This window comes from Salmo salar, chromosome 26, assembly GCF_965601325.2.
Source record: "Salmo salar chromosome 26, fSalSal1, whole genome shotgun sequence".
Lineage (NCBI taxonomy): Eukaryota > Metazoa > Chordata > Actinopteri > Salmoniformes > Salmonidae > Salmo > Salmo salar.
This window is the reverse complement of record NC_138316.1, coordinates 50,617,501-50,643,356: the sequence shown is the minus strand read 5'-3', so window position 1 is coordinate 50,643,356 and position 25,856 is coordinate 50,617,501. Positions and strand designations below refer to the sequence as shown.

Below are 25,856 nucleotides of genomic sequence, written 5' to 3'. Positions count from 1 at the left end.
AGATAATACCATACTATATACAGGGTCAGTTAATACCATACTATATACAGGATCAGTTAATACCATACTATATACAGTTAATACCATACTATATACAGGATCAGATAATACCATACTATATACAGGGTAAGATAATACCATACTATATACAGGGTCAGTTAATACCATACTATATAGAGGGTCAGGTTAATACCATACTATATACAGGATCAGATAATACCATACTATATACAGGGTCAGTTAATACCATACTATATACAGGGTAAGATAATACCATACTATATACAGGGTCAGTTAATACCATACTATATAGAGGGTCAGGTTAATACCATACTATATACAGGGTCAGTTAATACCATACTATATACAGGGTCAGATAATACCATACTATATACAGGGTTAGATAATACCATACTATATACAGGATCAGATAATACCATACTATATACAGGATCAGTTAATACCATACTATATACAGGATCAGTTAATACCATACTATATACAGGGTCAGTTAATACCATGCTATATACAGGATCAGATAATACCATACTATATACAGGGTCAGATAATACCATACTATATACAGGGTTAGATAATACCATACTATATACAGGGTCAGTTAATACCATGCTATATACAGGATCAGTTAATACCATACTATATACAGGGTCAGTTAATACCATGCTATATACAGGATCAGATAATACCATACTATATACAGGGTCAGATAATACCATACTATATACAGGATCAGATAATACCATACTATATACAGGATCAGTTAATACCATACTATATACAGGATCAGATAATACCATACTATATACAGGATCAGATAATATCATACTATATACAGGATCAGATAATACCATACTATATACAGGGTCAGTTAATACCATACTATATACAGGGTCAGATAATACCATACTATATACAGGGTCAGATAATACCATACTATATACAGGATCAGATAATACCATACTATATACAGTTAATACCATACTATATACAGGGTCAGTTAATACCATACTATATACAGGGTCAGATAATACCATACTATATACAGGGTCAGATAATACCATACTATATACAGGGTCAGTTAATACCATACTATATACAGGATCAGATAATACCATACTATATACAGGATCAGTTAATACCATACTATATACAGGGTTAGATAATACCATACTATATACAGGGTCAGATAATACCATACTATATACAGTTAATACCATACTATATACAGTTAATACCATGCTATATACAGTTAATACCATACTATATACAGGGTCAGTTAATACCATACTATATACAGGATCAGTTAATACCATACTATATACAGGATCAGTTAATACCATACTATATACAGGATCAGTTAATACCATACTATATACAGGATCAGATAATACCATACTATATACAGGGTCAGATAATACCATACTATATACAGGATCAGATAATACCATGCTATATACAGGATCAGATAATACCATACTATATACAGGATCAGTTAATACCATACTATATACAGGATCAGTTAATACCATGCTATATACAGGATCAGTTAATACCATACTATATACAGGATCAGATAATACCATACTATATACAGGATCAGTTAATACCATACTATATACAGGATCAGTTAATACCATACTATATACAGTTAATACCATACTATATACAGGATCAGTTAATACCATGCTATATACAGGGTCAGATAATACCATACTATATACAGGATCAGTTAATACCATACTATATACAGGATCAGTTAATACCATACTATATACAGGATCAGATAATACCATACTATATACAGGATCAGTTAATACCATACTATATACAGGATCAGTTAATACCATACTATATACAGTTAATACCATACTATATACAGGGTCAGTTAATACCATACTATATACAGGGTCAGATAATACCATACTATATACAGGGTCAGTTAATACCATACTATATACAGGGTCAGTTAATACCATACTATATACAGTTAATGCCATACTATATACAGGGTCAGTTAATACCATACTATATACAGGATCAGTTAATACCATACTATATACAGGATCAGTTAATACCATACTATATACAGGATCAGTTAATACCATACTATATACAGGATCAGATAATACCATACTATATACAGGATCAGTTAATACCATACTATATACAGGATCAGTTAATACCATACTATATACAGTTAATACCATACTATATACAGGGTCAGTTAATACCATACTATATACAGGATCAGTTAATACCATACTATATACAGGATCAGTTAATACCATACTATATACAGGATCAGTTAATACCATACTATATACAGGGTCAGATAATACCATGCTATATACAGGATCAGATAATACCATACTATACACAGGATCAGTTAATACCATACTATATACAGGATCAGTTAATACCATACTATATACAGGATCAGATAATACCATACTATATACAGGGTCAGATAATACCATACTATATACAGGATCAGTTAATACCATACTATATACAGGGTCAGTTAATAGCATACTATATACAGGGTCAGTTAATACCATACTATATACAGGGTCAGATAATACCATGCTATATACAGGATCAGATAATACCATACTATACACAGGATCAGTTAATACCATACTATATACAGGATCAGTTAATACCATACTATATACAGGATCAGTTAATACCATACTATATACAGGATCAGATAATACCATACTATATACAGGATCAGTTAATACCATACTATATACAGTTGTATTTTTGTTTCATCAGACCAAAGGACATTTCCCCAAATAGTACGATCTTTGTCCCCATGTGCTGTTGCAAACCGTAGTCTGGCTTTGGAGCAGTGGCTTCTTCCTTGCTGAGCGGCATTTCAGGTTATGTTGATATAGGACTCGTTTTACTGTGGATATAGATACTTTTGGACCTGTTTCCTCCAGCATCTTCATAAGGTCCTTTGCTGTTGTTCTGGGATTAATTTGCACTTTCCGCACCAAAGTACGTTCATCTCTAGGAGACAGAACGTGTCTCCTTCCTGAGCGGTATGATGGCTGCGTGGTCCCATGGTGTTTATACTTGCGTACTATTGTTTGTACAGATGAACGTGGTACCATCAGATGTTTGGAAATTGCTCCCAAGGATGAACCAGACTAGTGGAGGTCTACAATTTTTTTCGAGGTCTTGGCTGATTTCTTTTGATTTTCCCATGATGTCAAGAAAAGAGGCACTGAGTTTGAAGGTAGGTCTTGAAATACATCCACAGGTACACCTCCAATTGACTCAAATGATGTCAATTAGCCTATCAGAAGCTTCTAAAGCCATGACATAATTTTCTGGAATTTTCCAAGCTGTTTAAAGGCAGTCAACTTAGTGTGTGCAAACTTCTGACCCACTGGAATTGTGATAGTGAATTATAAGTGAAATAATCTGTCTGTAAACAATTGTTGGAAAATGTACTTGTGTCATGCACATAGTAGATGTCCTAACCGACTTGCCCAAACTATAGTTTGTTAACAAGACAGTAGGCCTACTAGCCGCCGCTGATCCCTTTTTCCTTTTCTGTTGGTATGTCTTATTGTTTGCACCTGTTCCTTATTTGTGTATCTTGATTTGTGGTTATTTAAGCCTGTTTAGCCCGCCCAGGTTTGTGCGGGATTATTTTCGTCAGTGTGCTTTTTTTGGATGTGCTGGCGATCTGCTTGAGTTATTTTCTTTCCGAACTGTGGACCCGTTGTGTATGGGTTGGGCACGTAGTTCTCACGCCTGTTGTGTTGGCGTCGACCGTTGTCGAACCAGAGAAAAATAAAACTAATTTTTCTTACCTCTGCTCTCTGCGCCTGACTCCTACCACCACTCCTAGCAATCGTGACAGTATGTAAACTTCCGACTTCAACTGTATGTCTGATAAGGAAGGAAACAAAAAAACACCCACACTGGATAAAAAAAAAGACAAAAGTAATTTAATTTTTATACAATATCAGTTCACACTGATCAGATCGATATGTTACAGAGTTGGCAAAAGTAGCTGGAAGACAAGTTAACAAGCTGCTTGTACAAAGTATGTTGGTATGGAGAAAAGCCAAATTTAAACATGTCTTTCGGATCTTAAGAGAAAGAACGCCAAAACAAACGGAGGAACGCTTTCATTGTTACACCAATGTGATAGAAAATATTCTAGAATGTCTGCATACATCTGTATTTCCAGACATGATGCTACATGACGTTCCCATGATAATTCATGTCCCTCACCATCACTGCATTGCAACAACAGCTCTATCAAACATATCCACTACATGTGTAACTCAAGCCATCACGCATCGTTCCACAAAAACAAGTGATTATTATACCGTCAGTCTCTGCCCCCCGTCGTCTCAATGCACAGGTTACGCTGTATGACTTTTAATTACAATTCTTCATCATTTGAAAGTAACTGTCCAGTGTTTACATATGTCTATGAAATATTTCCTTCAAAAATGGGTAATTAAGTATGTTGAAAAGCAGCTTTTCTGTTTGGAATGGTGGACGTAACCCCAACAACAGAACGGTGGACGTAACCCCAACAACAGAACGGTGTGGACGTAACCCCAACAACAGAACGGTAGACGTAACCCCAGCAACAGAACGGTGGACGTAACCCCAACAACAGAACGGTGTGGACGTAACCCCAACAACAGAACGGTAGACGTAACCCCAGCAACAGAACGGTAGACGTAACCCCAGCAACAGAACGGTGGACGTAACCCCAACAACAGAACGGTGGACGTAACCCCAACAACAGAACGGTGTGGACGTAACCCCAACAACAGAACGGTGGACGTAACCCCAACAACAGAACGGTGGACGTAACCCCAACAACAGAACGGTGTGGACGTAACCCCAACAACAGAACGGTAGACGTAACCCCAACAACAGAACGGTAGACGTAACCCCAACAACAGAACGGTGTAGACGTAACCCCAACAACAGAACGGTGTAGACGTAACCCCAACAACAGAACGGTGTGGACGTAACCCCAACAACAGAACGGTGGACGTAACCCCAACAACAGAACGGTAGACGTAACCCCAACAACAGAACGGTGGACGTAACCCCAACAACAGAACGGTGTGGACGTAACCCCAACAACAGAACGGTAGACGTAACCCCAACAACAGAACGGTGGACGTAACCCCAACAACAGAACGGTGTGGACGTAACCCCAACAACAGAACGGTGTGGACGTAACCCCAACAACAGAACGGTGGACGTAACCCCAACAACAGAACGGTGTGGACGTAACCCCAACAACATAACGGTGTGGACGTAACCCCAACAACAGAACGGTGGACGTAACCCCAACAACAGAACGGTAGACGTAACCCCAGCAACAGAATGGTGGACATAACCCCAACAACAGAATGGTGGACGTAACCCCAACAACAGAACGGTGTGGACATAACCCCAACAACAGAACGGTGTGGACGTAACCCCAACAACAGAATGGTGGACGTAACCCCAACAACAGAACGGTGTGGACATAACCCCAACAACAGAACGGTGTGGACGTAACCCCAACAACAGAACGGTGGACGTAACCCCAGCAACAGAACGGTGGACGTAACCCCAACAACAGAACGGTGGACGTAACCCCAGCAACAGAACGGTGGACGTAACCCCAACAACAGAACGGTGGACGTAACCCCAACAACAGAACGAGTCAACATTATTTGGATATGAATTAACAGAACATGAACATTTTAAAAAGTGAGTTTTTCACTGGACAGTTACTTTAAATAAGAAATCAACCATGACCATCACACACACAACAGATCTGTGTTGAAAACGGATTGGAGTTGCTTTCTTCAGTCTTGATATGGAGTGGTACATTAATCTACCTTCAATACACACAATCATCAACTACTGACGCTTCACATGAAATATGGATTTGTTAGAAGCACCTTTTATCAGAACACACACACACACACACACACACACACACACACACACACACACACACACACACACACAGAGAGGAGATAAAGTGCAGCAGATCAGACAGACAGACAGACAGACAGACAGACAGACAGACAGAAGTGCAGCAGATCAGAATAATACAACCAGTAAGAACAAGAAGTAACAACAGAGAGCAGATATAAGGATATTAATATGAACTGTAAAAAGTATCCTAATCAACATGTTTTTTTTGGGGGGCGAAAATAAGAGCTAATATAATGAAACATGTAGAAAGTGGTATACCTTGTGGTTTCACAAAGCATGCTGGGAGTAACGCCAGTGTCCAATGTCTTATAGGACACAGTACAAAAATATAATACCATTAACAACATTTGCATGAAAAGGAACCAACGATAGAACTCAAGAGGTTTTTGCTTGTTGCTACTTTTTAAAAGCACTGGTATGAGTCAGTATCTTCTACCGTGGTGGTTGTATGAGTCAGTATCTGCTACTGTGGTGGTTGTATGAGTCAGTATCCTCTACCGTGGTGGTTGTGGTGGTTGTATGAGTCAGTATCTTCTACCGTGGTGGTTGTATGAGTCAGTATCTTCTACCATGGTGGTTGTATGAGTCAGTATCTTCTACCGTGGTGGTTGTATGAGTCAGTATCTTCTACCGTGGTGGTTGTATGAGTCAGTATCTTCTACCGTGGTGGTTGTATGAGTCAGTATCTTCTACCGTGGTGGTTGTATGAGTCAGTATCTTCTACCGTGGTGGTTGTATGAGTCAGTATCTTCTACCGTGGTGGTTGTATGAGTCAGTATCTTCTACCGTGGTGGTTGTATGAGTCAGTATCTGCTACCGTGGTCGTTGTATGAGTCAGTATCTTCTACCGTGGTGGTTGTATGAGTCAGTATCTTCTACCGTGGTGGTTGTATGAGTCAGTATCTGCTACCGTGGTCGTTGTATGAGTCAGTATCTTCTACCGTGGTCGTTGTATGAGTCAGTATCTGCTACCGTGGTGGTTGTGGTGGTTTCTTCAGAAAGGTCTGTCAACTCAAAACAGTGCTGCAAACTGAGGGCCGTTTTCAGTGAATGGAATGAAAGAAAGTCTGAACTTCAAAACACACAACAACAACAATAACATTCAAGGCTTTAAAAAGACACTTAAAGCACAGAGGCTGTTCAGTGGTTTTAAGTTGAGTAGAGGCTGTTCAGTGGTTTTAATTTGGAGTAATTGAGAAACCTCCTTCTGTAAGCGCATGACTAAGTGACAACAGAAAAACTAGTCATTCATTACGTCCGATTGAGTGAAGCCAATTCTGAGACCGTCATCAGTTGAAGTGCCAAGCAATGAGCATCCTTTAACTCTTTAGAGTGGTTTTAAAGAGTGGTTCTGGAGAGTGGATCTGAAGAGCGGTTCTGAAGTACGGTTCTGAATCTAGCCTTTAGTGCTCTGGACAAGGGATGCACCGTCGAATGACTGCAGTGTCCTTTTTGACAGAGGCGGTGTTTTAACAATCATTGAAACATCCATAACGATCTCCAGTGCGATTACATAAAGATTATATAAAACTAAAAGACAAAAAAAAAAAAGACATTGGTGAAACAACCACCACAATGAAGTCATCAGCTTTGGTAGAATATTAAACAACAGTTACATTTTCCTTCCTAGTGTGGGCAGAACATGCAGTACAACACTCTGGTTTCTCTTCATCTCTCCCTGCAGACATGTTCATTCATAACTTTAAAAAGTCAACGTGATGATAACCTGTGATTTTCAGTTGACGAATATTCTTCTCTGGTAGCAAACCAACCGAGATCCACGCCAAACAACTCTTCCAATCCTTCAGGTGTCAATCTTTTTATCGCAGAAAGATAGGTAGGTAGGTAGAAAGACAAGACACTCGACAAAAGAAAAAGTTAACTGTGCATCAAGAGAATACAGGAAAAGGCAGCTTCATCTAAATAGGAAGCTGACAAACAACAAAGCGTTTCCAGGGGTGAGTTAAAGAACACAGAAGACAGGGTTCAACTGTCAATCAGAGCTGTTGGGTGAGAAATGTACTGCATCCAAAATGCCACTCTATTCCCTATATAGTGCACTACTTTTGACCAGGGCCTGTATAATAGGGCTCTGGTGAAGAGTAGTGCACTATATGGTGAAAAGGGTTCCATTTGGGACGCATCCCTAGACAATCTCCTTTGGGGAAGGGGGGGGGGGCAGTTAGGACAACAATTGGGGGGCATTCCTTCTTCTTTTCAGAATTGTTTTGGTTCTCTAACGTGTCATTTTTTAAATGGGATGGCGAGTCGCTTTCCTCTGTAGCCTACAGAATAACCAGCCAGCTCAGCAGCAATAAGTAGCCTAGCCAGGCCAAGACCCAGTTTTGGGTTTGGAGGAGTGCTAGGTAGGTAGCCTGGTACCAGGCCTGGTGAGGGGTTGGAGGAGTGCTAGGTAGGTAGCCTGGTACCAGGCCTGGTGAGGGGTGGGGGGTATGCTAGGTAGGTAGCCTGGTACCAGGCCTGGTGAGGGGTTGGGGGTATGCTAGGTAGGTAGCCTGGTACCAGGCCTGGTGAGGGGTTGGGGGTATGCTAGGTAGGTAGCATGGTACCAGGCCTGGTGAGGGGTTGGGGGTATGCTAGGTAGGTAGCCTGGTACCAGGCCTGGTGAGGGGTTGGAGGAGTGCTAGGTAGGTAGCCTGGTACCAGGCCTGGTGAGGGGTGGGGGGGTATGCTAGGTAGGTAGCCTGGTACCAGGCCTGGTGAGGGGTTGGAGGAGTGCTAGGTAGGTAGCCTGGTACCAGGCCTGGTGAGGGGTGGGTGGTATGCTAGGTAGGTAGCCTGGTACCAGGCCTGGTGAGGGGTGGGTGGTATGCTAGGTAGGTAGCCTGGTACCAGGCCTGGTGAGGGGTTGGGGGTATGCTAGGTAGGTAGCCTGGTACCAGGCCTGGTGAGGGGTTGGGGGTATGCTAGGTAGGTAGCCTGGTACCAGGCCTGGTGAGGGGTTGGGGGTATGCTAGGTAGGTAGCCTGGTACCAGGCCTGGTGAGGGGTGGGGGGTATGCTAGGTAGGTAGCCTGGTACCAGGCCTGGTGAGGGGTTGGGGGTATGCTAGGTAGGTAGCCTGGTACCAGGCCTGGTGAGGGGTTGGGGGTATGCTAGGTAGGTAGCCTGGTACCAGGCCTGGTGAGGGGTGGGGGGTATGCTAGGCAGGTAGCCTGGTACCAGGCCTGGTGAGGGATTGGGGGTGTGCTAGGTAGGTAGCCTGGTACCAGGCCTGGTGAGGGGTTGGGGGTATGCTAGGTAGGTAGCCTGGTACCAGGCCTGGTGAGGGGTTGGGGGTATGCTAGGTAGGTAGCCTGGTACCAGGCCTGGTGAGGGGTGGGGGGTATGCTAGGTAGGTAGCCTGGTACCAGGCCTGGTGAGGGGTTGGGGGTATGCTAGGTAGGTAGCCTGGTACCAGGCCTGGTGAGGGGTTGGAGGAGTGCTAGGTAGGTAGCCTGGTACCAGGCCTGGTGAGGGGTTGGGGGTATGCTAGGTAGGTAGCCTGGTACCAGGCCTGGTGAGGGGTGGGGGGTATGCTAGGTAGGTAGCCTGGTACCAGGCCTGGTGAGGGGTTGGGGGTATGCTAGGTAGGTAGCCTGGTACCAGGCCTGGTGAGGGGTGGGGGGTATGCTAGGTAGGTAGCCTGGTACCAGGCCTGGTGAGGGGTTGGGGGTATGCTAGGTAGGTAGCCTGGTACCAGGCCTGGTGAGGGGTTGGGGGTATGCTAGGTAGGTAGCCTGGTACCAGGCCTGGTGAGGGGTGGGTGGTATGCTAGGTAGGTAGCCTGGTACCAGGCCTGGTGAGGGGTGGGTGGTATGCTAGGTAGGTAGCCTGGTACCAGGCCTGGTGAGGGGTGGGTGGTATGCTAGGTAGGTAGCCTGGTACCAGGCCTGGTGAGGGGTTGGGGGTGTATTCTGCTCAGCTCTGTGGGGAAGCAGCAGGCTGTACCAGTCCATGGAACGGAGAGGATGGATCCACTAGAACAGTGAACACCTGAAGAAGCTGCTCTTCTTTGACCGGTTCTCTGTGATCTTGACTGGCCCACCGCCTCCTGGAGGACTGTTGTCGTTCTATAGCAGAGGGGGGAGGTTTGTGTCAATGGGTCAATTACCACTCTTAACATCCCATTGCTGCCAACAACTGTTGGAACTTACATTCTGGATAAGTATGCATTGTACATCATATCATATGAGCATCATCTGCTAAACAACAACATAAACTCACTATTTTTCTGTTGAGTCTCGTCATTATGTCTCTTCCCAGTGTGAAAAAGGACTGTTTCAAAAGAAACAAAAAATGTATACTTTAGGAACATGTTTATTAGAGAAAAATGTTCTGTTTCAATGAAAAAGACAGAGAAGAATTAAAAACTGGTATAAATGAATAGTATTGAACAGAACGCACCTCTTCCACATTCAGGCTGGATTTGGCGCTTGTTTCTAAGAACTTGATGCCATAATCAATCGCCAACTGTGACAAATAAAACAGAGAAACATTAGGAGAACAATTCATGTTAATAATTCATGTTACAGATGTACTAATTTTAAATCAACAGCAGACCCTCCCCCCCCCCCCATGCAACACATTCCAAGAGGCATAGCCAGAACGTAAAGTGTGTTACCTTCTGTTACAAAGGAATTGTACTACATCATGAAGGAAGAACTGGGCTGGCTATGACAAACATAGATCATACTGTATATTATGAGTATTGTCAAACATACAACAGGGAGTACATTTACACCAAAGATACTATGAAGAGCAGTGTGGGGGGTTTCACCAAAGATACTATGAAGAGCAGTGTGGGGGGTTTCACCAAAGATACTATGAAGAGCAGTGTGGGGGGTTTCACCAAAGATACTATGAAGAGCAGTGTGGGGGGTTTCACCAAAGATACTATGAAGAGCAGTGTGGGGGGTTTCACCAAAGATACTATGAAGAGCAGTGTGGGGGGTTTCACCAAAGATACTATGAAGAGCAGTGTGGGGGGGGTTTCACCAAAGATACTATGACGAGCAGTGTGGGGGGTTTCACCAAAGATACTATGAAGAGCAGTGTGGGGGGGTTTCACCAAAGATACTATGAAGAGCAGTGTGGGGGTTTCACCAAAGATACTATGACGAGCAGTGTGGGGGGTTTCACCAAAGATACTATGAAGAGCAGTGTGGGGGGGGTTTCACCAAAGATACTATGAAGAGCAGTGTGGGGGTTTCACCAAAGATACTATGAAGAGCAGTGTGGGGGGTTTCACCAAAGATACTATGAAGAGCAGTGTGGGGGGTTTCACCAAAGATACTATGAAGAGCAGTGTGGGGGGTTTCACCAAAGATACTATGAAGAGCAGTGTGGGGGGTTTCACCAAAGATACTATGAAGAGCAGTGTGGGGGTTTCACCAAAGATACTATGAAGAGCAGTGTGGGGGGTTTCACCAAAGATACTATGAAGAGCAGTGTGGGGGGTTTCACCAAAGATACTATGAAGAGCAGTGTGGGGGTTTCACCAAAGATACTATGAAGAGCAGTGTGGGAGTTTCACTTTTCTCGGGAACGTTATCACATTGTTTCCAACGCACCCTGCAACAAGACATCTCAGACTCGCCAGTGCTTATTTGAAACACACAGAGACCTTGAAAGCCTGAACTCTGACCTCCATACCTTTTCTCCTCGTTCTTTTGACACCTGTCTTTTGTCATTCATGTCACACTTGTTTCCTAGGATCATCCTCTCCACGTCAGAGGAGGCATGCTACAGACAGAGGAGAAGACTGATTATTGCTACAGACAGGAGGAGAAGACTGATTATTGCTACAGACAGGAGGAGAAGACTGATTATTGCTACAGACAGAGGAGAAGACTGATTATTGCTACAGACAGAGGAGAAGACTAATTATTGCTACAGACAGAGGAGAAGACTGATTATTGCTACAGACAGAGGAGAAGACTGATTATTGCTACAGACAGAGGAGAAGACTGATTATTGCTACAGACAGAGGAGAAGACTGATTATTGCTACAGACAGAGGAGAAGACTGATTATTGCTACAGACAGAGGAGAAGACTGATTATTGCTACAGACAGAGGAGAAGACTGATTATTGCTACAGACAGAGGAGAAGACTAATTATTGCTACAGACAGAGGAGAAGACTGATTATTGCTACAGACAGAGGAGAAGACTGATTATTGCTACAGACAGAGGAGAAGACTGATTATTGCTACAGACAGAGGAGAAGACTGATTATTGCTACAGACAGAGGAGAAGACTGATTATTGCTACAGACAGAGGAGAAGACTGATTATTGCTACAGACAGAGGAGAAGACTGATTATTGCTACAGACAGAGGAGAAGACTGATTATTGCTACAGACAGAGGAGAAGACTGATTATTGCTACAGACAGAGGAGAAGACTAATTATTGCTACAGACAGAGGAGAAGACTGATTATTGCTACAGACAGAGGAGAAGACTGATTATTGCTACAGACAGGAGGAGAAGACTGATTATTGCTACAGACAGGAGGAGAAGACTGATTATTGCTACAGACAGAGGAGGAGAAGACTGATTATTGCTACAGACAGAGGAGGAGAAGACTGATTATTGCTACAGACAGAGGAGGAGAAGACTGATTATTGCTACAGACAGAGGAGGAGGAGAGACTGATTATTGCTACAGACAGAGGAGGAGAAGACTGATTATTGCTACAGACAGGAGGAGGAGGAGACTGATTATTGCTACAGACAGGAGGAGGAGGAGAAGACTGATTATTGCTACAGACAGGAGGAGGAGAAGACTGATTATTGCTACAGACAGGAGGAGGAGAAGACTGATTATTGCTACAGACAGGAGGAGGAGAAGACTGATTATTGCTACAGACAGAGGAGGAGAAGACTGATTATTGCTACAGACAGGAAGAGGAGAAGACTGATTATTGCTACAGACAGAGGAGGAGAAGACTGATTATTGCTACAGACAGGAGGAGGAGGAGAAGACTGATTATTGCTACAGACAGGAGGAGGAGACTGACTATTGCTACAGACAGGAGGAGGAGGAGACTGATTATTGCTACAGACAGGAGGAGGAGAAGACTGATTATTGCTACAGACAGGAGGAGGAGAAGACTGATTATTGCTACAGACAGGAGGAGGAGAAGACTGATTATTGCTACAGACAGAGGAGGAGGAGAAGACTGATTATTGCTACAGACAGAGGAGGAGGAGAAGACTGATTATTGCTACAGACAGGAGGAGGAGAAGACTGATTATTGCTACAGACAGAGGAGGAGGAGAAGACTGATTATTGCTACAGACAGAGGAGGAGGAGAAGACTGATTATTGCTACAGACAGGAGGAGGAGAAGACTGATTATTGCTACAGACAGAGGAGGAGGAGAAGACTGATTATTGCTACAGACAGGAGGAGAAGACTGATTATTGCTACAGACAGGAGGAGAAGACTGATTATTGCTACAGACAGAGGAGGAGAAGACTGATTATTGCTACAGACAGGAAGAGGAGACTGATTATTGCTACAGACAGGAAGAGGAGACTGATTATTGCTACAGACAGAGGAGGAGGAGAAGACTGATTATTGCTACAGACAGAGGAGGAGAAGACTGATTATTGCTACAGACAGAGGAGGAGGAGAAGACTGATTATTGCTACAGACAGAGGAGGAGAAGACTGATTATTGCTACAGACAGAATGAGAGAAGACTGATTATTGCTACAGACAGAGGAGGAGAAGACTGATTATTGCTACAGTCAGGAGGAGGAGAAGACTGATTATTGCTACAGACAGAGGAGAAGACTGATTATTGCTACAGACAGAATGAGAGAAGACTGATTATTGCTACAGACAGAGGAGAAGACTGATTATTGCTACAGACAGAATGAGAGAAGACTGATTATTGCTACAGACAGAGGAGGAGGAGAAGACTGATTATTGCTACAGACAGAGGAGGAGGAGAAGACTGATTATTTCTACAGACAGAGGAGGAGGAGAAGACTGATTATTGCTACAGACAGAATGAGAGAAGACTGATTATTGCTAGAGAGAATGAGAGAATAATGATTATTGCTACAGACAGAGAATGAGAAGACTGATTATTGATTACATAAGATAGCAATAACTCACTTTACATGCGATCAACAGACAGAGGGTTTAAAATGAGAAGACTGATTATTGATTACACATAATGAGGACAACTCCCTTTCCCCTTGTTGAGATTTCTGCTGGATACATTACTGTCTGTTTCTTACAGTTTCTTTGATCCTTGTAGACTGTAGATCATGTTCATCATAAGATGCAGCAACGTGCTTTCACCAGAACATGGCAGCAAAGTTCATAGAAATGGAACGGGTGTGAAACTGTGTGCGTATTAGTTCATGCCAGTGCGTGCCAGTGTGTGCCAGTACGTGCCAGAACGTGCCAGTACGTGCCAGTGTGTGCCAGTACGTGCCAGTGTGTGCCAGTACGTGCCAGTACATGCCAGGTGTGCCGTCGGCCAGTGCGTGCCAGTGTGTGCCAGTACATGCCAGTGTGTGCCAGTGTGTGCCAGTGCGTGCCAGTGTGTGCCAGTGCGTGCCAGTGTAGGCCAGTGCGTGCCAGTACGTGCCAGTACATGCCAGTGAGTGCCAGTGCGTGCCAGTGAGTGCCAGTGCGTGCCAGTGTGTGCCAGTGCGTGCCTGTGCGTGTTAGTACGTGCTAGTGCATGCCAGTGCGTGTTAGTACGTGCCAGTACATGCCAGTGAGTGCCAGTGTGTGCCAGTACGTGCCAGTGTGTGCCAGTGTGTGCCAGTACGTGCCAGTACATGCCAGTGTGTGCCAGTACGTGCCAGTGTGTGCCAGTACATGCCAGTGTGTGCCAGTGTGTGCCAGTGAGTGCCAGTGCGTGCCAGTGTGGGCCAGTGTGGGCCAGTGTGTGCCAGTACATGCCAGTACATGCCAGTGCGTGCCAGTGCGTGCCAGTGCGTGTTAGTACGTGCCAGTGCGTGCCAGTGCGTGTTAGTACGTGCTAGTGCGTGCCAGTGCGTGTTAGTACGTGCCAGTACATGCCAGTGAGTGCCAGTGCGTGCCAGTGCGTGTTAGTACGTGCCAGTGCGTGCCAGTGAGTGTTAGTACGTGCCAGTGTGTGCCAGTGCGTGCCAGTGCGTGCCAGTGGATGCCAGTGGATGCCAGTGCGTGCTAGTGTGTGTGAAAATGCTTGCTTAGTACTTTAGCTTAGCTCAATAATTTTGTAATGACCCTTTAAGTCAGTTGAAATGGTGCCACAAAGAGAGACATAACATATTATAAAGGCTTATTATAAGACATTATAAAGGCTCATAACGTGCTAATAAAAAGTTATGAAAAATATATTAAGATTACTGAACAATTGAATAATACAGTGGACTTCCAAACTGGGAACCCGGGGAGTGGTTGTTGTGGGGGGGTTAAATGCTTGCTCAAGGGTACAACGGCAGGCAACGGCGTCTAGGATTTGATACCAGCAACCCGCCGGCTGCCAGCTCACTTCACACCTGATCGTTTTTAGGCTACCTGCTGCGGTAGCTTCACACCTGATAGTTTTTAGGCTACCTGCTGCGGTAGCTTCACACCTGATTGTTTTTAGGCTACCTGCTGCGGTAGCTTCACACCTGATTGTTTTTAGGCTACCTGCTGCGGTAGCTTCACACCTGATCGTTTTTTAGGCTACCTGCTGCGGTAGCTTCACACCTGATCGTTTTTAGGCTACCTGCTGCGGTAGCTTCACACCTGATCGTTTTTAGGCTACCTGCTGCGGTAGCTTCACACCTGATTGTTTTTAGGCTACCTGCTGCGGTAGCTTCACACCTGATTGTTTTTAGGCTACCTGCTGCGGTAGCTTCACACCTGATTGTTTTTAGGCTACCTGCTGCGGTAGCTTCACACCTGATTGTTTTTAGGCTACCTGCTGCGGTAGCTTCACACCTGATTGTTTTTAGGCTACCTGCTGCGGTAGCTTCACACCTGATTGTTTTTAGGCTACCTGCTGCGGTAGCTTCACACCTGATTGTTTTTAGGCTACCTGCTGCAGTAGCTTCACACCTGATTGTTTTTAGGCTACCTGCTGCGGTAGCTTCACACCTGATTGTTTTTAGGCTACCTGCTGCGGTAGCTTCACACCTGATTGTTTTTAGGCTACCTGCTGCGGTAGCTTCACACCTGATTGTTTTTAGGCTACCTGCTGCGGTAGCTTCATACCTGATTGTTTTTAGGCTACCTGCTGCGGTAGCTTCACACCTGATTGTTTTTAGGCTACCTGCTGCGGTAGCTTCATACCTGATTGTTTTTAGGCTACCTGCTGCGGTAGCTTCACACCTGATTGTTTTTAGGCTACCTGCTGCGGTAGCTTCATACCTGATTGTTTTTAGGCTACCTGCTGCGGTAGCTTCACACCTGATTGTTTTTAGGCTACCTGCTGCGGTAGCTTCATACCTGATTGTTTTTAGGCTACCTGCTGCGGTAGCTTCACACCTGATTGTTTTTAGGCTACCTGCTGCGGTAGCTTCATACCTCTTCAATGTTCCTGATCCAGTTCTTGATGTTCTCGAAGGACTTCTCGTTAGTGATGTCATACACTAGCATGATACCCTGTTGGACAAAGGACAGGAAGTGACGTCAGAGGAAGTGACACGCCATGACATTAACAGGAAAAGACCCAACCTAGCGCCATTCCAGTCATGACCCAGTGAAATGTCTGTGTGTCTGTGCTGTAGTCAAGTAAGGGGCATGAGTCATTACAAGCATGAAGCCCTTATAAACCCAGAATACTCTGCCTCAATAAAATAATAATAGGTTGTTTTCCAAAAATGTATTTACATACAAAGTTGACATATATAGAACCTGGTTAGTAAGCAAAACATAACAACAGTACATTTCCTAAACGGATACACAGCAATGAATAAAGTGGAATAGACATCGTTCTGACTATTCTACCAGAACTATGAGGCAGTGGAACTGACCAAAGTATAAACTCCAAAATATAGATTTGCTACTGCTCGACTAAAGAAACATCCTGTCTACCAACAGCCTGTCTACCAACATCCTGTCTACCAACAGCCTGTCGACCAACATCCTGTCTACCAACAGCCTGTCGACCAACATCCTGTCGACCAACATCCTGTCTACCAACAGCCTGTCGACCAACATCCTGTCGACCAACATCCTGTCTACCAACAGCCTGTCGACCAACATCCTGTCGACCAACATCCTGTCTACCAACATCCTGTCTACCAACAGCCTGTCTACCAACAGCCTGTCTACCAACAGCCTGTCTACCAACAGCCTGTCTACCAACAGCCTGTCGACCAACAGCCTGTCGACCAACATCCTGTCTACCAACAGCCTGTCTACCAACAGCCTGTCGACCAACAGCCTGTCGACCAACAGCCTGTCGACCAACATCCTGTCGACCAACATCCTGTCTACCAACAGCCTGTCGACCAACATCCTGTCTACCAACATCCTGTCTACCAACAGCCTGTCGACCAACATCCTGTCTACCAACATCCTGTCTACCAACAGCCTGTCGACCAACATCCTGTCGACCAACATCCTGTCTACCAACATCCTGTCTACCAACAGCCTGTCGACCAACATCCTGTCTACCAACATCCTGTCTACCAACAGCCTGTCGACCAACATCCTGTCGACCAACAGCCTGTCTACCAACATCCTGTCTACCAACATCCTGTCTACCAACAGCCTGTCGACCAACATCCTGTCTACCAACATCCTGTCTACCAACAGCCTGTCGACCAACAGCCTGTCGACCAACATCCTGTCTACCAACAGCCTGTCTACCAACAGCCTGTCTACCAACATCCTGTCTACCAACAGACTGTCTACCAACATCCTGTCTACCAACAGCCTGTCTACCAACAGCCTGTCTACCAACATCCTGTCTACCAACAGACTGTCTACCAACATCCTGTCTACCAATAGCCTGTCTACCAACAGCCTGTCTATCATCATCCTGTCGACCAAACAATTGACCTGTCGACTAAATGGGGGTCAGCCCTAAAGGAGACAGAGTAGAGTTAGTAGAGGTCCATGGTAACACACACACACACACACACACACACACACACACACACACACACACACACACACACACACACACACATAGTAACAACACCATCAGCCCCAGTGATTGAATGGTCTAACAGCACTAGGGAAACTCCACTTGGGTCCTTCCTGTGTAATACAGTCTCCTATCAAACTGGCCATTCCATCGTTTTCACCACTCACAGCCGAGCATACAAATGTGTAAGATGGACCTCCGAGTTAACAAGCAGTAAACAGATACATCTAGCTTAATAACTAGAGAGGCTGTTTGGTATGACTGGACCGGAGAAATACGGAGACAGGTAGAGAGACTGTTTGGTATGACTGGACCGGAGAAATATGGAGACGAGTAGAGAGACTGTTTGGTATGACTGGACCGGAGAAATACAGAGACGGGTAGAGAGACTGTTTGGTATGACAGGAGCGGAGAAATACGGAGACAGGTAGAGAGACTGTTTGGTATGACTGGACCGGAGAAATACGGAGACGGGTAGAGAGACTGTTTGGTATGACTGGACCGGAGAAATACGGAGACGAGTAGAGAGACTGTTTGGTATGACTGGACCGGAGAAATACAGAGACGGGTAGAGAGGCTGTTTGGTATGACTGGAGCGGAGAAATACGGAGACGGGTAGAGACTGTTTGGTATGACTGGACCGGAGAAATACGGAGACGGGTAGAGAGACTGTTTGGTATGACTGGACCGGAGATAATACGGAGACGAGTAGAGAGACTGTTTGGTATGACTGGACCGGAGAAATACGGAGACAGGTAGAGACTGTTTGGTATGACTGGACCGGAGAAATACGGAGACGGGTAGAGAGACTGTTTGGTATGACTGGACCGGAGAAATACGGAGACGGGTAGAGAGGCTGTTTGGTATGACTGGACCGGAGAAATACGGAGACAGGTAGAGAGGCTGTTTGGTATGACTGGACCGGAGAAATACGGAGACGGGTAGAGAGACTGTTTGGTATGACTGGACCGGAGAAATACGGAGACAGGTAGAGAGGCTGTTTGGTATGACTGGACCGGAGAAATACGGAGACGGGTAGAGAGGCTGTTTGGTATGACTGGACCGGAGAAATACGGAGACAGGTAGAGAGGCTGTTTGGTATGACTGGACCGGAGAAATACGGAGACGGGTAGAGAGACTGTTTGGTATGACTGGAGCGGAGAAATACGGAGACGGGTAGAGAGACTGTTTGGTATGACTGGACCGGAGAAATACGGAGACGAGTAGAGACTGTTTGGTATGACTGGACCGGAGAAATACGGAGACGAGTAGAGACTGTTTGGTATGACTGGACTGGAGAAATACGGAGACGGGTAGAGAGGCTGTTTGGTATGACTGGACCGGAGAAATACGGAGACGGGTAGAGAGACTGTTTGGTATGACTGGACCGGAGAAATACGGAGACGGGTAGAGACTGTTTGGTATGACTGGACCGGAGAAATACGGAGACGAGTAGAGAGACTGTTTGGTATGACTGGACCGGAGAAATACGGAGACGGGTAGAGAGACTGTTTGGTATGACTGGACCGGAGAAATACGGAGACGAGTAGAGAGGCTGTTTGGTATGACTGGACCGGAGAAATACGGAGACGAGTAGAGAGACTGTTTGGTATGACTGGACCGGAGAAATACGGAGACAGGTAGAGAGACTGTTTGGTATGACTGGACCGGAGAAATACGGAGACGAGTAGAGAGGCTGTTTGGTATGACTGGACCGGAGAAATACGGAGACGGGTAGAGAGGCTGTTTGGTATGACTGGACCGGAGAAATACGGAGACGAGTAGAGAGACTGTTTGGTATGACTGGACCGGAGAAATACGGAGACGGGTAGAGAGACTGTTTGGTATGACTGGACCGGAGAAATACGGAGACGGGTAGAGAGACTGTTTGGTATGACTGGACCGGAGAAATACAGAGACGGGTAGAGAGGCTGTTTGGTATGACTGGACCGGAGAAATACGGAGACAGGTAGAGAGACTGTTTGGTATGACTGGACCGGAGAAATACGGAGACGAGTAGAGAGGCTGTTTGGTATGACTGGACCGGAGAAATACGGAGACGAGTAGAGAGGCTAGGCTACAATTCATTATAAACGATGACTCCCATTCTGAACACACACCATAACCTCCAAGCGATTTGTTTTATCTGTGTCGTTTCAGTCTGTGACCTTTTGGAGACATGACAGTGGACGCTTCTTACCATAGCTCCTCTGTAGTAGGCTGTTGTGATGGTCCTGAACCTCTCCTGACCGGCTGTGTCCCTGGGAGAGACAGCACAACGTCAGTACAACGCAACAACCATGTTGATAGTGCAGTAGCTACAGCATTACTACATTACCCTGGGAGAGACAGTACAACTCGTACAGCAACCATGTTGATAGTGCAGTAGCTACAGCATTACTACATTACCCTGGGAGAGACAGTACAACGTAACAACCATGTTGATAGTGCAGTAGCTACAGCATTACTACATTACCCTGGGAGAGACAGTACAACGTCAGTACAACGTAACAACCATGTTGATAGTGCAGTAGCTACAGCATTACTACATTACCCTGGGAGAGACAGTACAACGTCAGTACAACGTAACAACCATGTTGATAGTGCAGTAGCTACAGCATTACTACATTACCCTGGGAGAGACAGTACAACGTCAGTACAACGTAACAACCATGTTGATAGTGCAGTAGCTACAGCATTACTACATTACCCTGGGAGAGACAGTACAACGTAACAACCATGTTGATAGTGCAGTAGCTACAGCATTACTACATTACCCTGGGAGAGACAGCACAACGTAACAACCATGTTGATAGTGCAGTAGCTACAACATTACTACATTACCCTGGGAGAGACAGTACAACGTAACAACCATGTTGATAGTGCAGTAGCTACAGCATTACTACATTACCCTGGGAGAGACAGTACAATGTAACAACCATGTTGATAGTGCAGTAGCTACAGCATTACTACATTACCCTGGGAGAGACAGTACAACGTAACAACCATGTTGATAGTGCAGTAGCTACAGCATTACTACATTACCCTGGGAGAGACAGTACAATGTAACAACCATGTTGATAGTGCAGTAGCTACAGCATTACTACATTACCCTGGGAGAGACAGTACAACATCAGTACAACGTAACAACCATGTTGATAGTGCAGTAGCTGCAGCATTACTACATTACCCTGGGAGAGACAGTACAACATCAGTACAACGTAACAACCATGTTGATAGTGCAGTAGCTACAGCATTACTACATTACCCTGGGAGAGACAGCACAACGTAACAACCATGTTGATAGTGCAGTAGCTGCAGCCAGTGCTACCAAACATCAGTGTAAGAGGGCCTGGGGGTTCTCCCTGTAAACGGTGTCAGACAGTGATATGACCACTGGTGCATAGTGTGAGTGACTACCCTGGATAGGGGATGAATAAGCAGGCCAAATGTGTGCATCCAAACACGGCTGAACACTCTTACACACGCATGCACACTCTCCAAGCTATCACTGACTACAAGGCAGTTAAAACTACACTTCAGACCCACTCAGGGCTGATAGAGGCTCTCCAAGCTATCACTGACTACAAGGCAGTTAACACTACACTTCAGATCCACTCAGGGCTGATAGAGGCTCTCCAAGCTATCCCTGACTACAAGGCAGTTAACACTACACTTCAGATCCACTCAGGGCTGATAGAGGCTCTCCAAGCTATCACTGACTACAAGGCAGTTAACACTACACTTCAGATCCACTCAGGGCTGATAGAGGCTCTCCAAGCTATCACTGACTACAAGGCAGTTAACACTACACTTCAAGTGGCCTACTAGTACTCACCATTAACCTGACGACTCACACTAAATTATTCCGCTGCTCTGTCGTCCCCTACGTACTTTAGTCTGAGGCTGCCATTATTGAAGATGTTTGTTGTGACGAGGGGCACGAGGGGCACTCTACAAAACAAAGTCGTCAGTGATTGGATCATCTCTAACCAATCAGAGTATCAAAGCCAATTACACACTTTTAAACCGTGGCTTTACCCACGTGCGTTTTGGCTCAACCCATCGGTTTCTGGACCAATCAGACGTCCCTGAATGTGTTCCCATTCAGTGAAGGGTCAAGGAGGTACTCAGAGCCAGACTCATTGTGGAGAAGAAACTAACGTCTGTGGACGTGGCGTCTAGCTGGAGCAAGGAGTCTGGGTAGCCAGGCAAACTCACCATATCTGGAGCTAGCAATCTGGATAGCCAGGCAAACTCACCATATCTGGAGCTAGGAGTCTGGGTAGCCAGGCAAACTCACCATATCTGGAGCTAGCAATCTGGATAGCCAGGCAAACTCACCATATCTGGAGCTAGGAGTCTGGGTAGCCAGGCAAACTCACCATATCTGGAGCTAGGAGTCTGGGTAGCGAGGCAAACTCACCATATCTGGAGCTAGGAGTCTGGGTAGCCAGGCAAACTCACCATATCTGGAGCTAGGAGTCTGGGTAGCCAGGCAAACTCACCATATCTGGAGCTAGGAGTCTGGGTAGCCAGGCAAACTCACCATATCTGGAGCTAGGAGTCTGGGTAGCCAGGCAAACTCACCATATCTGGAGCTAGGAGTCTGGGTAGCCAGGCAAACTCACCATATCTGGAGCTAGGAGTCTGGGTAGCCAGGCAAACTCACCATACCTGGAGCTAGGAGTCTGGGTAGCCAGGCAAACTCACCATACCTGGAGCTAGGAGTCTGGGTAGCCAGGCAAACTCACCATATCTGGAGCTAGGAGTCTGGGTAGCCAGGCAAACTCACCATATCTGGAGCTAGGAGTCTGGGTAGCCAGGCAAACTCACCATATCTGGAGCTAGGAGTCTGGGTAGCCAGGCAAACTCACCATATCTGGAGCTAGGAGTCTGGGTAGCCAGGCAAACTCACCATACCTGGAGCTAGGAGTCTGGGTAGCCAGGCAAACTCACCATATCTGGAGCTAGGAGTCTGGGTAGCCAGGCAAACTCACCATATCTGGAGCTAGGAGTCTGGGTAGCCAGGCAAACTCACCATATCTGGAGCTAGGAGTCTGGGTAGCCAGGCAAACTCACCATATCTGGAGCTAGGAGTCTGGGTAGCCAGGCAAACTCACCATATCTGGAGCTAGGAGTCTGGGTAGCCAGGCAAACTCACCATATCTGGAGCTAGGAGTCTGGGTAGCCAGGCAAACTCACCATATCTGGAGCTTGATCTTCTTCCCGTCCAACTCTATCGTCCTGATTTTGAAGTCAATACCTGAAATCAGAGAAAAAGTTAGGAAAAACATTTCTAAAGTGTTAAACTACATTTGAGGCAGTGGGTAGGGACTAGCTGGGAGCTAGCTGGGGGCTAGCTGGGGGCTAGCTGGGAGCTAACTGGGGGCTAGCTGGGGGCTAGCTGGGAGCTAACTGGGGGCTAGCTGGGGGCTAGCTGGGGGCTAGCTGGGAGATAAGTGGGGGCCAGCTGGGGGCTGGCTGAAGGCCGGCTGGGGACTAGCTGGGGGCTGGCTGGGGGCTAACTAGGGGCTGGCTGGGGGCTAACTGGGGGCTAGCTGGGGGCTAGCTGGGAGATAACTGGGGCTGGCTGGGGGCTAACTGTGGGCTAGCTGGGAGATAACTGGGGGCTGGCTGGGGGCTAACTGTGGGAAAGCTGAAGGTAAGCATTCCTATTAACACTAAATACAGGGGGATGTATCCAGGGACTTAAAGCCACAAAGCAAACCTCACAATAGAGCCAAGCAATCCAGTCATGGTGTAGAAGTCAATCTGAACATAGTAAAGATCATCCAGTCATGGTGTAGAAGTCACTCTGATCATAGTAAAGGTCTGAGTCATGGTGTAGAAGTCACTCTGATCATAGTAAAGGTCTGAGTCATGGTGTAGAAGTCACTCTGATCATAGTAAAGGTCTGAGTCATGGTGTAGAAGTCACTCTGATCATAGTAAAGGTCTGAGTCATGGTGTAGAAGTCACTCTGATCATAGTAAAGGTCTGAGTCATGGTGTAGAAGTCACTCTGATCATAGTAAAGGTCTGAGTCATGGTGTAGAAGTCACTCTGATCATAGTAAAGGTCTGAGTCATGGTGTAGAAGTCACTCTGATCATAGTAAAGGTCCGAGTCATGGTGTAGAAGTCACTCTGATCATAGTAAAGGTCTGAGTCATGGTGTAGAAGTCACTCTGATCATAGTAAAGGTCTGAGTCATGGTGTAGAAGTCACTCTGATCATAGTAAAGGTCTGAGTCATGGTGTAGAAGTCACTCTGATCATAGTAAAGGTCTGAGTCATGGTGTAGAAGTCACTCTGATCATAGTAAAGGTCTGAGTCATGGTGTAGAAGTCACTCTGATCATAGTAAAGGTCCGAGTCATGGTGTAGAAGTCACTCTGATCATAGTAAAGGTCTGAGTCGTCCAGGAGGATCTATCGTGATCTGGGGTACGTCCCCAAAAGGCCCCTTTTCCCTGCAGTAGGTGTTATAGTGGACTACTGTTGACCAGGGGTTATAGTGGACTACTGTTGACCAGGGGTTATAGTGGACTACTGTTGACCAGGGGTTATAGTGGACTACTGTTGACCAGGGGTTATAGTGGACTACTGTTGACCAGGGGTTATAGTGGACTACTGTTGACCAGGGGTTATAGTGGACTACTGTTGACCAGGGGTTATAGTGGACTACTGTTGACCAGGGGTTATAGTGGACTACTGTTGACCAGGGGTTATAGTGGACTACTGTTGACCAGGGGTTATAGTGGACTACTGTTGACCAGGGGTTATAGTGGACTACTGTTGACCAGGGGTTATAGTGGACTACTGTTGACCAGGGGTTATAGTGGACTACTGTTGACCAGGGGTTATAGTGGACTACTGTTGACCAGGGGTTATAGTGGACTACTGTTGACCAGGGGTTATAGTGGACTACTGTTGACCAGGGGTTATAGTGGACTACTGTTGACCAGGGGTTATAGTGGACTACTGTTGACCAGGGGTTATAGTGGACTACTGTTGACCAGGGGTTATAGTGGACTACTGTTGACCAGGGGTTATAGTGGACTACTGTTGACCAGGGGTTATAGTAGACTACTGTTGACCAGGGGTTATAGTAGACTACTGTTGACCAGGGGTTATAGTGGACTACTGTTGACCAGGGGTTATAGTGGACTACTGTTGACCAGGGGTTATAGTGGACTACTGTTGACCAGGGACAGGGGTTATAGTGGACTACTGTTGACAAGGGGTTATAGTGGACTACTGTTGACCAGGGGTTATAGTGGACTACTGTTGACCAGGGGTTATAGTGGACTACTGTTGACCAGGGTTAAAGTGGACTACTGTTAAGGTCTGCCTGGCCTGCTTCAGGTAGACCCACAGACACACTGTAGGACAGGACTGACCATTCAGGCCAAGAGTAGAACAGGACAAATAATTCAGGCCCAGGGTAGAACAGGACAGACCATTCAGGCCCAGGGTAGAACAGGACTGACCATTCAGGCCCAGGGTAGAACAGGACCATTCAGGCCCAGGGTAGTACAGGACAGACCATTCAGGCCCAGGGTAGAACAGGACAGACCATTCAGGTCCAGGGTAGAACAGGACTGACCATTCAGGCCCAGGGTAGACCAGGACAGACCATTCAGGCCCAGGGTAGAACAGCACAGACCATTCAGGCCCAGGGTAGAACAAGACTGACCATTCAGGCCCAGGGTAGAACAGGACAGACCATTCAGGCCCAGGGTAGAACAGGACAGA

General features: G+C 45.8%; 1 protein-coding gene across 1 annotated transcript in view; it reads right to left on the bottom strand.

Moving 5' to 3' along the window:
* Positions 1 to 3,967: 3,967 nt before the first annotated feature.
* The window catches only part of LOC106594242 (ras-related protein Rab-8B), a 37,973-nt gene continuing 16,084 nt past the window's right edge, over positions 3,968 to 25,856 (bottom strand). Inside the window, exons 2-8 of the mRNA XM_045708904.2 lie at positions 23,308 to 23,368; positions 20,303 to 20,363; positions 16,533 to 16,610; positions 11,661 to 11,750; positions 10,413 to 10,478; positions 10,233 to 10,283; positions 3,968 to 10,078 (exon numbers count right to left, since the gene is read on the bottom strand). Of these exons, the coding sequence (XP_045564860.1) occupies positions 9,986 to 10,078; positions 10,233 to 10,283; positions 10,413 to 10,478; positions 11,661 to 11,750; positions 16,533 to 16,610; positions 20,303 to 20,363; positions 23,308 to 23,368 (500 nt within the window). The 3' untranslated portion in view covers positions 3,968 to 9,985. The remainder of the gene's footprint in view (positions 10,079 to 10,232; positions 10,284 to 10,412; positions 10,479 to 11,660; positions 11,751 to 16,532; positions 16,611 to 20,302; positions 20,364 to 23,307; positions 23,369 to 25,856) is intronic.